This window comes from Panthera uncia (assembly GCF_023721935.1).
Source record: "Panthera uncia isolate 11264 chromosome C1 unlocalized genomic scaffold, Puncia_PCG_1.0 HiC_scaffold_3, whole genome shotgun sequence".
In the NCBI taxonomy this organism is placed as follows: Eukaryota; Metazoa; Chordata; class Mammalia; order Carnivora; family Felidae; genus Panthera; species Panthera uncia.
In genome coordinates this window covers 11,368,084-11,385,070 of record NW_026057584.1, presented here as the reverse complement: position 1 = coordinate 11,385,070, position 16,987 = coordinate 11,368,084, and the positions used below count along the sequence as shown (strand labels likewise).

General features: G+C 35.9%; 1 protein-coding gene across 6 annotated transcripts in view; it reads left to right on the top strand.

Annotated features, from left to right (window-relative positions):
* AGFG1 (ArfGAP with FG repeats 1) overlaps positions 1-16,627 on the top strand; it is a 77,905-nt gene extending 61,278 nt beyond the window's left edge. For 2 of the 6 annotated variants that reach the window (XM_049614787.1, XM_049614785.1), the window contains 7 exons: positions 1,686-1,895; positions 3,418-3,598; positions 6,390-6,469; positions 6,680-6,772; positions 13,899-14,057; positions 15,004-15,095; positions 15,942-16,627. In XM_049614787.1, the coding sequence (XP_049470744.1) occupies positions 1,686-1,895; positions 3,418-3,598; positions 6,390-6,469; positions 6,680-6,772; positions 13,899-14,057; positions 15,004-15,095; positions 15,942-16,001 (875 nt within the window). In that variant the 3' untranslated portion in view covers positions 16,002-16,627. Of the gene's footprint in view, positions 1-131; positions 204-1,685; positions 1,896-3,417; positions 3,599-6,389; positions 6,470-6,679; positions 6,773-13,898; positions 14,058-15,003; positions 15,096-15,941 lie in introns of all 6 variants that reach the window. The other 4 variants (XM_049614784.1, XM_049614783.1, XM_049614782.1 and 1 more) reach the window with 4 other exon arrangements.
* The last annotated feature ends 360 nt before the right edge of the window (positions 16,628-16,987 follow it).

The following is a 16,987-nucleotide window of genomic DNA, read 5'->3' as shown; positions in this document are numbered from 1 at the left end:
TTGAGATCTTTGGCTGATGACTTTTCTTTCAACTTTTAACTCTGTGTATTGTCTTATAAAGCCTTTTCTTTCACTTTTCTTTTTTTTTTCTTCTTTAAATTCCATCATTTACATAATTTCTGGCTGTCCAGCATTTAGAATGCTTTCATCTAGCTGCAGTTTTGGTGAATTTACTTCAGCTTTTCCTCTCCAGGCTTCCAACAGTAAGTTGTGTTGTCAAGTAGGCATCTTTTACTGATTTGTATGTTTTATGCTCTTCCATGGATTTTTCGATTATAGAATGTTATTCATCTTTTAATAGTAATCATTCTGAAACTCTCATTTCTGTGTCTTCACTGTTACTAAGCTCAGACTTAGAGAGCACAATAGTGTACAGTAAAAGAGTTGATTTAATAGTTCAGTTTTTAATAATTTGAAATAAATTTCATCATAAAAATTGTGAAAGATTAGTATTGTGTACTATGTTCACCAGCTACTTGTAACAGACCACAGTCTTAAAATACCAACACACACTACTTTTAATTGCAAAGGACTGGAGTTTATTCCTGGAAGAAATTTTATCCATATTTATTTTAGAGTGTCTGAAATACACTGATTGATGGGAAAGTGTTTGTGTTCTCTTTTTTAAATAGGGCTGTATTCTTTCTGCTTTTAAAATATGTTAATTGTGCTTTGCTGTTACTTTAATATATAGATGTAATGTATATACTGTTCTCATTGCTGAAACTAATGTGTAGGTGTGAAGAACTAATACCAACAGTATAGCATCAAAAGCATAAAATGAACTATTCTGGCTTTAGTCTTCTGGTAGTGCTTTAGGAAAGTCTCTGGTAACCAGAACAGTCTTCAAAATCTTAGCAGGATGTACGATAGGCCATTAGATGAATTATGATCTTATAAGTCTCAGAAGATTATATATAGTATGCTATAATTTTTATTCCTTGAACTATATAATAGGGTATGATTTTACTGATACTGTATATATATTACAATATTATTATGTGGAATTAAATATTAACTCTTCAAGTAAAATAAGTTCCAGAGCTCAAAGACCACTTTTTAAGAAATTGTGGATCAAAACAGTACATCTTAAACATTTTAAATCTCTGCTCTGGGATTTGTTGCCACCAGGTCTCCATTGGAGCTGTAAGAGCTTATAGCATAAAATACTTTGCATCTTGTCGATGGAAATCCGTTTAGGGAGAACTAGTAAAAGGTCATAGTAATATATATGTGTGAGAGAGAGAGAGACTGTGTGTGTGTGTGTATACACATATATATGAATATTAACATATATACGTGTAATGTGTATATATATGTATAATGTATTAACATATATATATACACACACATATATATATGTATATATGAATATTAAGGTAACTAAGTCTCAAACCCAGCAAGCATGGAATTACTCCTCTGTGAATTATAGTCTTCGCTTCAGGGTAGATAATTACACATAGAAATTTGTTACGCTCCATGTTGCCAGGATCTTTAAAAATCTAGTTCCCCAAATTACAGTCATACGTAAATAGAAGATTAAAGTTGAATACCGCTTGCCAGTTGTTAATTCTAAGAATGTAAGATTGCTTATAGAACACTTAAGGAAGAAATGATCATATAATCTATCAAAGGATTTTGGGAAAAGTCTAGAAATTTCAAGTGTTCTGTTTATTCTGTTACAGGTGGAAGTGCTGGATCAGTAAATGCTAATTTTGCTCATTTTGATAACTTCCCCAAATCCTCCAGTGCTGATTTTGGAACCTTCAATACTTCCCAGAGTCATCAAACAGCATCAGCTGTTAGTAAAGTTTCAACGAACAAAGCTGGTCTGCAGACTACAGACAAATACGCAGCACTTGCTAATTTAGACAATATCTTTAGTGCTGGGCAAGGTATTAAGCTTTACACAAAATAAATACAAATTTGTAATAACATAGTCCTCTGAATTCGGTTGTGTTTATTGCAATTTAAGGTTGTTATGCTTTTTTTAGTTGTAAAGAAATTCTGCGTACACTAAATGTTCATGACCATTCGGCACATTTTTGATGTGAAATAATAATAGGTCTTTTGGAAGGCCTAGAAAACTAGGAACTATTTGTAAACTTCTAATTCTAAAAGAAAATAATTGACAAAATTTAATTTTGTCTTAGAAAGCATGCTTCACTGTTCTGAGGCTATAGAGGGCCAGCAAATCCAATTAATAATGCTGACTGGAGCGTTATTTGGTTGTTTTTATAATATATTCATTTTGAGCTATTTTTACTATTAATATTTTGGTATTAAAAGCCATTAGTTTTATAGAATATTTTTATACCTGGTTTTGATCTTAAGGCCAGTATTTTGCCTCTCAGAATGCACAGTGTGGTAGGGAACAGTAGAGGTCTGCTTTTGGACTGGATTCTGCATCCGAATCTCTGTAGCTGTTTTCTCATCTCATCTCATAGGGCAGTAATAGCATTGAGCTCATATGTATTATCACATCTAAGTCATTTAGAACAGTGCCTGGCACATAATAAGTGCTGTGTAAATGTTTCCTCGTACTACTGTCTCTAATTTTTTTCATGGAAAACCCTGGGAAGATGGTATTATTAATGGATTGTTCTCATTAGGTCTGGCATTTTAGAAATTTTTATGTTCACTTGAATGACACGCACCTGTTTTGGAGATGTTAATGTAGCACTTTGAGAATTTGCTCCTTATGCATAATTTAGACAATGGTACAGATTCTTTGCTTTTTGTTTTTAAGTTTATTTATTTTGAGAGAGAGTGCGTGCAAATGGGGGGCGGGGTAGAGAGAGAGGGAGATGGAGAATCCCCTAAGCAGGCTCCGCATTGTCGGTGTGGAGCCCAACGCAGGACGCAGGGCTCGAACTCACGAACTGTGAGATCATAACCTGAACTGAAATCAGCAGTTGGATGCTTAACTGACTGAGCCACCCAGGTGCCCCACCTTAGTTTTTGTTACAGAAACTGTATCCTGTCTTTACCACAGTGGTGTGTATAGCAATTAATCTTGTCTAATAGTTTGTAGATAGTTTATTAGATAACACTACAGAATTCTTGTCTATTTATTCGCTTAGCATTAAAGTAGTTTTAAATTTACATGTTTCAGGGCACCTTGGTGGCTCAGTCGGTTGAATATCCCGACTCTTGATTGCGACTCAGGGTCATGATCCCAGAGTCGTGGGATCCATGTGCAGCACGGAGCCTGCTTGAGATTTTCTCTCTCTCCCTCCCCCTCCCCCTCCCCCTCTCCCTCCCTCCTCTGCCCCTCTCCCCTGCTCATGTGCTCTCTCTCTCTAAAATTAAAAAATTTGAAAAATTAAATTTGCATGTGTTTCATGGCACATGTGGTTGGTAAATTGAAAGCATAATAACTAAGTTTTCGGTGTAATCGTTTTTGTTTGTTTATAGGTGGTGATCAGGGGAGTGGTTTTGGGACCACAGGTAAACCTCCTGTTGGTTCTGTGGTTTCAGTTCCCAGTCAGTCAAGTGCATCTTCAGACAAATACGCAGCCCTGGCAGAACTCGACAGCGTTTTCAGCTCCGCGGCCACGTCCAGTAACGCGTATACTTCCACAAGTAATGCTAGCAGGTACCTTGTCTTTGTCCGTGTTCCTGCTTCGTGTCTTCTCTTTTTTGTTTTTTAATTCAACGCTGAATAATGATGTTAAATAATGGCTGTTTGGGGACACATTTTTAAAATTCTTGAATATTTTTGTAAGTTTGCAGAAACGGAGTTGAATCTGCTAATTAAAATATAATCCTTGAGTGATTGCCATTTTATCTTACTTACTCAAAGGTTTTGTTACTTCTCTTCCTTGAACACGGAAGTGTAATTGAGAGTATGTACACGTCTCAAAATGGAGAGTTATATACGGATTTAATTATACTGAGCAGAGAATCCATTTAGCAAATTATATACTTTTAAGGTACAGTTTTCAGTCACGAAGACTAAACACTGGAAGTAACATGTAGCTTTAGTTGTAAATAAACATTTTTAGATATGTTTGCAAGACAACTCAAGACCCCGTTCTGTATCTCTCCGGTGTCCCGCTGGTACACATAGCATATCCATTACTGTGCTCAGATTCGTGTGGAATGAAGGAATTCTAGGCAGCAGGAAGTCTAACACATTTTAACAGCAATAGATCTTTAAAAACACTTCTAATTGTAACTTCTTCATTTCGTAGTAAGGAAACAGACCCAGAAGTATAGGTGACTTAGCTGTGCAGTGTTTTATCCAAGTGTTTTCTGTCCTGTAGATTGTCTCTTCTTTCTTTTGTTATCTGAGGTGTGTTTTTTTTTTTTTTTTTAATTTTCTTTTAGCATCTTTTCTAGGGAGAAGTGGGAGGATTATAACGCTAATGACTTGGACTCTCTAGTAATTAATTTTACAGCCAGATGGGAAAAATTGAATCCAAAGAACAGTTTAGAGTATTTATTATTTTTCTTTCATTAAGATTGTCTATGTTAGATAACAGTCGTGACCTATTGCAAGGTAACCATACAGTCTGGAAACAGAGAGGTATATTTAACAGGTGGTTTATTGGTATTATATTACAGTATCTTAGTGGTCCACAATGTGGTCCATGGAACATTTCGGGTACCTGAGACGCTTCCAAGGGGTCTGTGAAGTCCAAACTCTATTCATAATAATTCTGAGGGGTTAGTTGTGTTTTCAGTATTTGACATTTGTATTGATGGCACAAAAACAATGGCAAGTAAAAACTTGGTAGTGCCATAGCACAGACTAAGGCCATGACACCAACTGTCCTAGTCATGTAATAGTCACTGTATTTCTTACACCACTTTCAGTTTTACTTGTGAATAGTCTTGATTGTTTTTCTTCTGAATATTCTTCTTCTAATTTTTTTTTATTTAGGTATAATTGATATTTAACATTGATTTCAGGTGTACAACATAATGGTTTGATATTTGTATGCACTGGGAAATGATTATAGTAAATGTAGTTTGTGTCCGTCCCCACACAAAGCTAACTTGTAGGATTTACTCTCTTGATAACTTTGAAGTACGAACTACAATATTATTGACAGTAGTCACCATGCTGTACATTACGTCCCCATGACTTATGTATATATTCTTACAAATATTCTTGATGAAACAGTAAAGAAATTTAACTTTATTAAATCTTGACCCTTACATAATGTTTTCTTAACTTGCTGTGTATTCAGATAAGGTATACATCACGTGGTTCTGGTGCATATTGAAGTATGGTAGGTAGCTTCTGGAAAATCAGCTTGTGTGGTTAAATTGTGGAATGAACCAGCCACTTGTTTTATGGAACGCCATTTTTCCTTAAGACTGATAAACCATGGTTATTCAGATTTGGATATTTGGCACACATTTTCTCAAAAATGAAATAATTGAAGTCTGTCACTTTAAGGAAAATAACTGATAAAATTCACACTTCCAAAGCAAATATTAGAATTTTGGAAAATTTATTGACTCCATCATGAACTCGACAGCTCTACATTACTTTTTGATAAGATGAGCAGTGATAGTTTTTGATTTTGTATAAGGAAATTGTTAACATTTGGAAGATTTGTATCAGATATTTTCCCAAATGATACAAAAATGGTAAAAGATTCATTTAAAGTGCAAGATAGATTAGTAGATGTTACTTCAGAGAGCACAAAGGAGTTCATTGATAGGATTTCAAATTCCATTTTGTAGCTAACCTTTAGGAAATTATCACTGTCGTTTTGGCTGTGATGTCAAGGAAAATATTCACAAGTGTCTGAAGAAACTATTCAGATTCTCCTAGTTTGTTTAGCTAGATGTCTATGAGAGCAGTTTTTTTCATACACTTTTACATAAACGACATATTACAGGAGATTGATCTTCTGTTAAGCCCAGCCATTGAAGGGATTTGCAAAAATGTTGTGACTCTTAAGTTCCTTTCGTTTTGGAAAATATAGTTCTTTATCCTAAAAATGCTACTCACGTTAGTGTATAATGGCTTTATAGTTAATTTTAAAAGTATAAGATTTAAAAATTTTTCCATTTTAATTTCTGTATATACGTATTGTTAATATAGCACATTTAAACAAAGACTCTTTGGAGTTCTCGGTTCAGAGCGTAAATGAGTCCTGGACCTCCTGGCTGGCTCAGTCAGAAGAGCACGCGGTTCTTGATCTCAGGGTCCTTAGTTCAAGCCCCATGTTGGGCGGGGAGCCTAGTTAAAAAAAAAAAAAAAAAAAAAAAAAAGAATGTAAATGAGACCGGACTCCAGAGTTTAAGAACAGCTGTGATACATGATGTGTTCAGTATTACCTGTTTCCACATTTTATGGCCACCCTATAGATAGATTAGCCTTGCTTTAAAAAATGAATAAAAAGAACTCTTTCTGTATTTATTTTCAGCAATGTTTTTGGAACAGTGCCCGTGGGTGCTTCTGCACAGACACAGCCTGCTTCTTCGAGTGTGCCTGCTCCATTTGGAGGTACGTGTTTCTGGTATATATACCGGATTTTCTAAAGAGCCTGTGTATACTGTAGAACATTTTCTTACAGGTACTGGAAGGCAGTCAGAGCAACAATTTATTATCCAAAAGCTCTAGTTTTCTGATCTTCATAGATGTATGAACAAATATTTTAAATGACTGAATACAAATATGTTAGGATTTCATAGCATATTTTCTAATTTTTTAAAGCTACGCCTTCCACAAATCCATTTGTTGCTGCTGCTGGTCCTTCTGTGGCATCTTCTACAAATCCATTTCAGACCAATGCCAGAGGAGCAACAGGTAAGAAATAAATATAGATTATAGAACAGAAAGCTTTGGAAAAGGTATTTATTACAAAGACATCATGGGAAGAACATCAGAAAATAAAGCTCTTCTTTGTTACTGTAGTGAATGGGAAGTGGATGGAAGAGTTTGTCCATAAAGACATACACTAGCTGGGGGTGCCTGGGTGGCTCAGTCGGTTGAGCGTCTGACTTCGGCTCAGGTCATGATCTCGTGGTTCGTGGGTTCCAGTCCCGCGTCGGGCTCTGTGCTGACAGCTCAGAGCCTGGAGCCTGCTTTGGATTCTATGTCTTCCTCTCTCTCTGCCACTCCCTCACTCACGTTGTCTCTCTCTGTCTCTCAAAAATAAATAAATGTGAAAACATAAAAAAAAAAAAAAAAAAAAAAACTACGCTAGCTGAAAGTTTATAAAATCCTGGACTTCTAATATTTGAGAGGAACCCTAGAAATTCTCTAGCGCCCCCTGGTCCCCATTCCCTGCTTTCATTCTTCAGGTGAGGAAGCCCAAGTGTGGAGGCGAGGCCTCCTTAGAGCCCTGCGCCCTGCAGCCACTTTGTGACCAAGGTGGGACTTTGAACACCGAAATTCTGACTTATTTGGTGATCGGGTTTTGGAATTACTGGTTACTACTCATTCAGTCTTAATAGAAAAAACTTACGAGAAGTTTTTTTGTTTCTTATTTTCCTCTCCACGAGATGGCAAGGAAGGAATGAGCTTTGTTACGTGAGGTCTTAAAAATCACATCTTTTCCAGTGCTTATCTCTCTTAGAGTGTTCACGTTTTTTAACTTACACAAACCTGATTTGATTTAGGGAATGGTATTTTAATATTTTCTCTTGATAATTTTTTAATCCTCTTTATTCCTTCCCTTTTTTTGTTTTTGGTTCATACCGCAAGCCAGCCACATATTTTTTTGTATTGAGCCTCTTTGATTTTTGTCTTATCAACCTGAACACCAGAACTGTTGGCCAGTACCTTGGAGCGTCAACAAGTGTGTGTGGAGTTGCTGGATACCCAGTAAACCTCAAGTTGGCCAGCTCTGTTTTTGTGTATGTGTCCCGGTACATTTAGAACTAAAGCTTTCAGCGTATGGCATATATTGGTGTGGAATCTGGAAAAAGTAAGGTGCTTGTAACATAATTTGTGCCATAAGAATTGGTATTTACTAGTAAATCTCTGTCATAGGCAAGATTAAGAATTGTGGTATTAATGGAGTTTGAACTATAACTTTCCTTTTAAATAAATGTCTTTAGTCATAATTTGTTGGTATCTCGCATGATCGATGTTTAATAAGTATTTTCACAGATAATTTTTAAAAAATGGTTTGTGTTTGTTAGAATTCAAGTACACCTAATCAGTGATTGTTTTCGTTTCTGTGTGTTTCAGACAAAAATATTCATCAGTTATGATACATGTAACATTTCCCTTTCTTAGCATGCTATTTTGACTTGGCGGAATGAATTTGTAAAATGTCTCACGTCACATAGGGATTTGTGCATTGTGTCGTTTAATCCTTTTAGCTCTCATCAAATAAATGTTTTAATCACTCCTTGACAGCTGAGGGAACTGAGGCTCAGAAAAGTTAAGTGTGGATATGTTTTGGGTACAGCCAGACTTGTGTTCAAATCCTGATTTAGTATTTACTTGCGGTGATCTTAAGATGCTTTTTATGTATTAGTTGTGTGATGAATAAAGATGATAGAAAGATGTACTAACATTTGTTGAGTGTTTAAAATTATTGACAAGATACTGTTGAAACATTTATAGCTATCATAACCCCATTTGACAACAGAAAGATGGAAATTCAAATTGTGCCTTGGCTAAAACTACTTGTATTGATTGAACTTCTCTGAGCCCTATTGTTGGCCTTCTCTATAGAATGTGAATAATATTCTCCTATTGGCAGGGTTTTTGTGAGAATTTAGATGATACAAATCATCTTTGCATGGTGTTTGCATTGTCCTGTATGGTAAATCTTTCCTATTATTTTCCTTTCATGACTACCTTGAAGTTAGTTTTGTCATTAGAATTAAGGGCTTTTTATTTTTTATTTTTTTGCTTATTTTATGTAGAGTATGAAAGTTCTTTAAAGTTAAGGTTCTACATAGGATGTACATTAATATAAAACATACAGTATATGTTCAGATAATATAAGGTAATTTTAGTATTAGGCTAAGAAAAATTTATTGAAAGGTAAATCTGTGTCCATAAATTTTTATTTCAAGGTTAAAAAATTTCTCTTTATAAACTGCTTTGATTTATCACATTGGTCACCTTCATTAAATTGTTACAGAATTGATGAAAAGTAAATGTTAGCTATATATGTTTCTACTGAAGTTGAAATATGAGCAACATTTTGACAAATACACTATGCTCACTATGCTCAGGAATTTCCAGTGTCAAAATTAATATTCTTTAGGAAATATTTTTTGTTGCTTTCAAATATATTGTTGAATTCCATTTGAAGTAGCTTTTGAAAGACGGATTGCATAATAAAATGTAAAACTTTACTGATAACATTTCTTTCTTAAAATACATATTTTAATAATTTTTCTTCTGCATCTATAAAGCTTTGAGGCTTTAATTTTCTTCTGCCATGTTACATAGAAACTTTCATTAGGATATCAGCCAGTATGGCCTAAGACCTTTTTTATTTTAGGATTCTGTAATAGCATTTTTTTAAAAAAAGAGGGCTCTTGAGACCTTAAATCTAACAGATTTAATACAGTTTTCAATTATTATGAAATTCTGTTAAAACTCTTCAATCTCTCCTTTGCTGTGGAATGAAAAGTCTTTATTATTTCCCTAACTTCATTTTAATGAATGATTTAAAAAAATAATAATTTTAGAGAGAGTGAGGGGAGAGGGGCAGAAGGAGAGAGAGAACCTTTACACAGGCTCTACGTGCAGCTCCAGAGCCCGACGCAGGGCTCGATCCCACGATTCTGGGGTCATGACCTGGGCCAAAATCAAGAGTCAGATGCTCAACTGACTGAGCCACATGAATGAATGAACAAAGATTTTAAAGATTCCCCCCCCCCCCCCCAGGAGGTAAACTTAATAGAGATGTAGAGCTGAAAATCACAGTAGCATCTAGGCTAGTGTCCTTGTTTTATTATCTAGGGGGAGACTGGTTTGATGGGTTTGCCTTAAGGGTTCGAAATTAATTAACGGCACAAATATTTGTACCTAGAACTCTTCTAAACTAGCATAGTTTCCACTGGTTCCACCCATTCCGCTCATTAAGAATATACCTAAGAGAAATGAAAATGTACATCCACATAGAAACTGGCGCACAGATGTTCCGTTGCAGCATTATTCATGATAGCCAAAGGGAGGAAACAACTCAAAATGTCCATCAACTGATGAAGGGGTAGACCGGATGTGTTATAATCATACAAGGGAATTTGCTTGATAATAAAAAGTAATGAAATACTGACGAAAAATAATGAAGCGGACATGCTGCAACATCAGGCTAAAATAAAGGAAGCTAGTCACAAAATAATGTGTAACTTGTGATTCCTTATACATGGTGGTGTATCCAGAATGGGCATTACAGCATTCCAGGGCTAGAACTTGAGAGGGCATCGTTGTTGCAGGCTGAGGCAACAGCAATTCATATTGGTTCGCAGTCACTGTTGACTAAAGGTCGGTTTTTATCAGAGTGTATTTTGTACAGCATGTCTCTTGAGATGTTATCAGATACTCCATGGGAAAGGGTTCTGTGCTCAGATATGCATGGGAAATGCTGGTATAAACAATTTAACCCGCATTTTATCGTAGAACTTCTCAAGAGACTTAACGTGCTGTAAGAAAGGAGATAAACATAAAGTGACCTACCTTATTTATTATAGAACCCTTCCCCCGAATTACCTCTTTGTTGAATTCATAACACAGTACTGGTGTATCTTTTAAGTACACATCTTTTAAAGTGATTTGCAAGTAAAATACATCCATTGAATATTTACATCATTTTAAAAATTTTATTGTCAAATTTATTTTTACTGCAGCTTTGTAAATAAAGTAGGTATTGTTATCCCTGTACCTGTACCCTCTATTTGCAAATGAGGAAACTGAAGCCTGTGGAGGTTACATAATGTCTCGTAGTTAGAAAATGACAGAACCAAGACTCACAACCACTCTTCTCTCCCAGTTGCTCTGTTTCCCCAAATTTAATTGGTAAAGTTTGCTAATGTAAAAAGCATACATAGATGGACCTGTATTTTAGAAACAATTCCACTCCAGAAGGTTAAAACAAACAAAAAGTTTCTTTTTTTTTTTTTTTTTTTTTAATTTTTTTTTTCAACGTTTTTTATTTATTTTTGGGACAGAGAGAGACATAGCATGAACGGGGGAGGGGCAGAGAGAGAGGGAGACACAGAATTGGAAACAGGCTCCAGGCTCCGAGCCATCGGCCCAGAGCCTGACGCGGGGCTCGAACTCACGGACCGCGAGATCGTGACCTGGCTGAAGTCGGACGCTTAACCGACTGCGCCACCCAGGCGCCCCCACAAACAAAAAGTTTCTAGTACTTAACAACCTAAACTTGTTTTCTGTTCATTACGTTTATTTGTATGTAACCTCTCTGGCCTCAGTTATGCCAGGTAAGATTTGCAGAAGATGCACTTTTCTCATCTCTCTTTTCAGCCATTAACATTTTCAATTGAAAGTTGCACTTACCTTTCTAATGAACTGCATTGAATAATTTCTCCCTTTCATAATACGTAGTTCGCTTGAGTTATCTATGTATTTTTAGTTAGTGTACAGAGTTGTAAAGAAAACAGTCAAACATCATCCAGGTGCTGTCTGCAAGATCCGACTTTCTAGAGGCAAAAGGTAGATTCTAGATCATTTTAGATGATCCTGCGAATAGCAATTTGGGGTGTAATTCATGAGACCTACAAAGTCTTGTTATGGACACAGTTGTATCTTGATACGAAAAATACGTTAGCATTTATTTAAAAGTGGATTTCATAAATGTTTTTTTTCATTTGATATTTATTTTTCTGGTATTTATTATTGGCGATCTCCCTTTTACTTCAAACAGGTTAAATATTACAGTGTCGTGAATATAGTTGAAATTAAAAAAACTCTCGGTGGATATGTTTTTATATGTATTCTTATGCTACCTACTTTGTAACAGTGTATTCTAATTTTAAAAGTTTTTAATGAAACAGATTTGTTTTGACAATAGTTAACCATAAGTTAATTGACATTGGTCTCTCTATGGCTTTCCGTAAGGCCTTTCTGGAGCAATGCATTCTCAAGTGTTCCCTCACGCTCATTTTGGTAGGTGGCCACAACTAATACCTAGATTTGTGTGGCAATCTGTCTACCTGCTTGTGGAAGCTTCTGCTAGTGTTCTGGATCCCTGCATGTGGAATTGAGTTTTTTCCATGTTTTAAAATGGAGTGGGCATGGATGTGTGGCATCGGGGTTACATTATATTTAAAGTCACACGAAAATTGTGGTGATTTGTTTTTAACGCTGAAAAGCATTGTTGCTTACCTCCATGGTCACGTTAGAATGTTAATAGCTTTTTTGATTATTTTTCTTGAGTTTGATTTCATAGTACTTTGACACCTTTTCGACACAGCAAACCATCTTACCACATTATTCCATGGAGTTTGGTTTTGCTTAACTGTATACAAGTTGCGCTTTTTAGTGCTTTCTTAAAAGTGATTTGTCAAAGTTCGTCAGTGCGTTGTTGTCTGTTATGAAACCCTTCTGTTTCCCTTGCAGTGTGCTTATTATTCTTTAGTTCACTTGCTTCCTAGTGGCTTGTTTTTCCTTTCTGTCATCAATAGTAATTTCAAGAAATTTGGCATTCTAATTGGGTTCATTGAGAAAAATTGCCTTGATATAAACAATAGGATTATGAAGATTACTTTGGGCAGTATCTGTAACATGACTCTCAGGTTTTTTTCAATAAAATATAAGTCTGTGTGACATTTTTAGTTATTAATTCCTATGCCTTAAATCAGAGGTCAAATTGGTAAATTTTTTTATATCAGGAAATTCAGTGAACTGCCACGTTTTTGATAGCATCATGCCAACACTATTTCACTATTGTAATTACTAGTATTCTCTATTAAAAGCACCATTATTGGCTCTTACTTTACTGAGACTTTTTCTAGGACATTTTTCAGAAGGTTCTGTTTTTAATCTTCACTAGTAGTAAGTAATAAATTGTTTTACTACTACATGTGTTTCTGTGATGCAGATTCGATTATAAGTAATTTATAAGTGGGGGAAGGATGGCAGCATTACCACATACGTACTGGTCGTTCACACGCGGATTTCAGTGCGGTATTGATCACAGTGCTCATTCACCCTACATCCATCTTTTCTAAGAATGCTTATTTCACTTCCTTTTCAGTCTTTGTGCATTTTGCCCCAATTTCTTTCACTCAGCAGTCCTAACCTTAAACCCTGTATCCAGAGCAGTCTGTTTATCTTCCAAACAAGAAATGGGTATCCATCTATATTTCTTTTGGAATTGATGTATTGGGAACTTCACATATTCTTTTAATTTTGTGGGTAGTTTTATTAGAGAAACCCCTCCCCCTCCTACCCTTTTTGGGCTCTGGGTACAAAGCTGCATAGGTTTTGAGTGGCCTACTTCTAACCCTATTTCTCCTATAAGTCTTGTTAATTTTGGTGAACTATTTTTTAGAGGTCTAAAAAATTTTTTTTCAGAACATACTTTATTACATTATAGTAGACAGTTCAGTGGACAAAACTAAATTTTGGGCCATTTTACGTATATAGCAAAATGAAACTAAAAAATGTATGCTAGGATACATGTGAATTGCATGATGATTAAAAGTTGACTGCCATTTATTTAGACTTGAACTTTCTATAATTATTTTGAGAAGTTTTCTTGTGATTTCAAATGATAGCTTTATTCTTCGTTGGGTTTCAGGAGAACAAAATGTTATAGATTGTGTTCAACTGTAGAGTGCTAAAGCTCACTGCTAACTTTGTTAAGAGTTTTGGAATTTAAAATGCCTTTAATGTGCATCTTCATATTTTTCGAGGCAAATTGTGCTGTAACATGTGGTATGAGAAACAAAGCCTGCTCTGTTGTGTGGAAATGATCAGCCCTTGTTTTGTCTGTCAGCTGCGACCTTTGGCACCGCGTCCATGAGCATGCCTGCGGGGTTCGGGACTCCTGCGCCCTACAGTCTGCCCACCAGCTTTAGTGGCAGCTTCCAGCAGCCCGCCTTCCCGGCCCAAGCAGCTTTCCCTCAGCAGACAGCGTTTCCTCAACAGCCCAATGGTAAGATCCAGCACTCAACTAGCTGTAAGTCCACCTCAGATGTCCTCCGTGTATCGTGACGTTGTACGTTTGGACAGAGAGGCTCGTCTAAAGAATGCCGTGGTGTTGGCGTTGTCTGCTAACGTTTACTACGCAAATATAGACGCCCTTGGTGATTTGGGCCTTGGAAAGTGGAGTGCTTTGGTGAGCTCTTGTAACCAGGTTATAGATTTAGGAGAAATCAGAGACTCTCTAAAGACTACCCCTTCTTCTCAGAATCCCCAGTGTCTGTCTGAATAGTATATCTATGTTCTGATGTTCCTCTTGATTTTAAAAGACCTCGAGTGTTTTTGTTTTGCGTGTGTATTTTTTGTATAAATTATTTACTTTGGTGGTGTAGACCACATTTCCAATTAGGTAACTATAGAGTTTGTTACTGGTTTTCGGGAACTTTCAGTAGAGACCAGGGTGGTTTTTTTTACCCATTAAGTTCATTTGCTAAAGTTTGAAAGTCCATAGATTTGAAGATTATTCTTAAATGATGACTGTGTGTTTTCTTTTTTGAAGTCAGGTAAAAATTGGGTCCATGGCAGAGCCATAATGATAAAATATTTCCTAAGGAATACTGCGCTGTTCACACGAAACCATTGTGTTGCACTCAGAGCCCGTCTCAGATAGTCTGTCCCAGGCTCATCTGTTAACTCCATCCTTTGAAATGCCAGCAGTTGACGTAGCTGAGAAAGATTAGAATTAACCATTTCTGAGGAGCTGTGTGGAAGCTCTTTTGAGATGTGCCACAGGAAGTTCTGTCTCTGGTAAATGAAAGAGCATGAGACCCAACAATTTCATATTGGTACTTTACTATTGCCCTGGTGGGAATTCCTCTGAAACTCCTTCTGAAGTTTTACAAGTTACCAGATTGTCTCTTAAAGGTATGGCTTATAATCGGTGGTTCTGTTTTAACAAGGTGCAGGTTTTGCAGCATTTGGACAAAGCAAGCCAGTGGTAACCCCTTTTGGTCAAGTTGCAGCTGCTGGAGTATCTAGTAATCCTTTTATGGTAAGTGAGACACAGTTTTAAGCACTTGCATAAGTTGTTGTGTATTATTTGCGGATTAGGAAAACCAGGTTGTGACTCTGCTAGATGCTGTTATTCTATTGATGTCATGTGATGAGATTTTACAAATTGAGATGGCTGTCATGCACGATCCTTTTGTGATTTAAAAACCACACATGAATCAGTTGCAGATCAAAACATGGACAGTAAATAAGCTATTTTAGAACTTGAGACTTGTCTGCTTTCTTGTCAACATGACATTTTATGAGTGGCTGTAGGTTTAGTGAACAGTATGAAAAGGGCTTGAAGTCGGAGGTTTGGTTTGAATCATAAATGCATTTTCTTAAGGGCCAAGTCCTTTCTGAGAATCTGTTATGAGAGTTATATGAAGTAATGGGTATTTTTTTATTTTTTTTATTTTTTAAAAAATTTTATTTTTTTAACGTTTATTTATTTTTGAGACAGAGAGAGACAGAGCATGAACGGGGGAGGGTCAGAGAGAGGGAGACACAGAATCTGAAACAGGCTCCAGACTCTGAGCTGTCAGCACAGAGCCTGACGTGGGGCTTGAACTCACGGACCGCGAGATCATGACCTGAGCCGAAGTCGGCCGCTTAACCGACTGAGCCACCCAGGCGCCCCTGAAGTAATGGGTATTAAAGACCACCTAATAGTTTTATGATAATATGTTGCTGATAACAGTAATGAATAAATGTAATTGCCAGTAGTTATAAAGGAATTTCTAATGTAAATACTGTTTAATTAGATTTAATCAAATAAAGTTTATTTTCCTATTTTCCCCACATACACCACTCTTACATGTCTGCTTCGTCTTATGTTTTCCTTTAGACTGGTGCACCAACAGGACAGTTTCCAACGGGAAGCTCATCAACCAATCCTTTCTTATAGCCTTATATAGACACTTTACTGGAACGAACTTTTACGTGGTCACATTACATCTCTCCGCCTCTTGCACTGTTGTCTTGTTTCACTGATCTTAGCTTTAAACACAAGAGAAGTCTTTAAAAAGCCTGCATTGTGTATTAAACACCAGGTAATATGTGCAAAACAGAGGGCTCCAGTAACAACTTTTAACCTGTGAATTGGCAGAAAAAGGTAGCGGTATCATGTATATTAAAAATTGGCTAATATTAAGTTATTGCAGATACCACATTCATTATGCTGCAGTACTGTACATATTTTTCTTAGAAATTAGCTATTTGTGCATATCAGTATTTGTAACTTTAACACATTGTTATGTGAGAAATGTTACTGGGGAAATAGATCAGCCACTTTTAAGGTGCTGTCATATATCTTGGAATGAATGACCTAAAATCATTTTAACCATTGCTACTGGAAAGTTACAAAGTCAAAATTGGAAGGTTTTATTCATTCTTGAATTTTTCCTTTCTAAGAGCTCTTCTATTTATACATACCTAAATTCTTTAAAAATGTAGAGGGATACCTGTCTGCATAATAAAGCTGATCATGTTTTGCTACAGTTTGCAGGTGAAAAAAATAAATATTAGAAAATATGCTATCGTTTTTGTGTTCTTGCTGCAATGCCTTTACCAAAGTGGCCTTAAAATATGAGTAGTGAATTGAGAACATCTTGAATTCTTAAATTAGAATTTCAGAAGACTTCTAGTGACTAACTTTTATGTCTAAAAGAGAAAATTTTATAAAAAGGCCATGTAGAAAATTTATTAAAACTACTATGACTGCTATATTCAGGAATATGTCAGTGGTAAAGCATTTAAATGTAGCTTGTCAGATTCACCGTAATCCTTCTAATTTCTTTGCAACTTCTTAATTTTGTGAAAATTTGTATATATGAAGAATTTGCATGTATGTGTATTTACAAATTTTTTTAAGTATCTTGAATTCTCAGACTG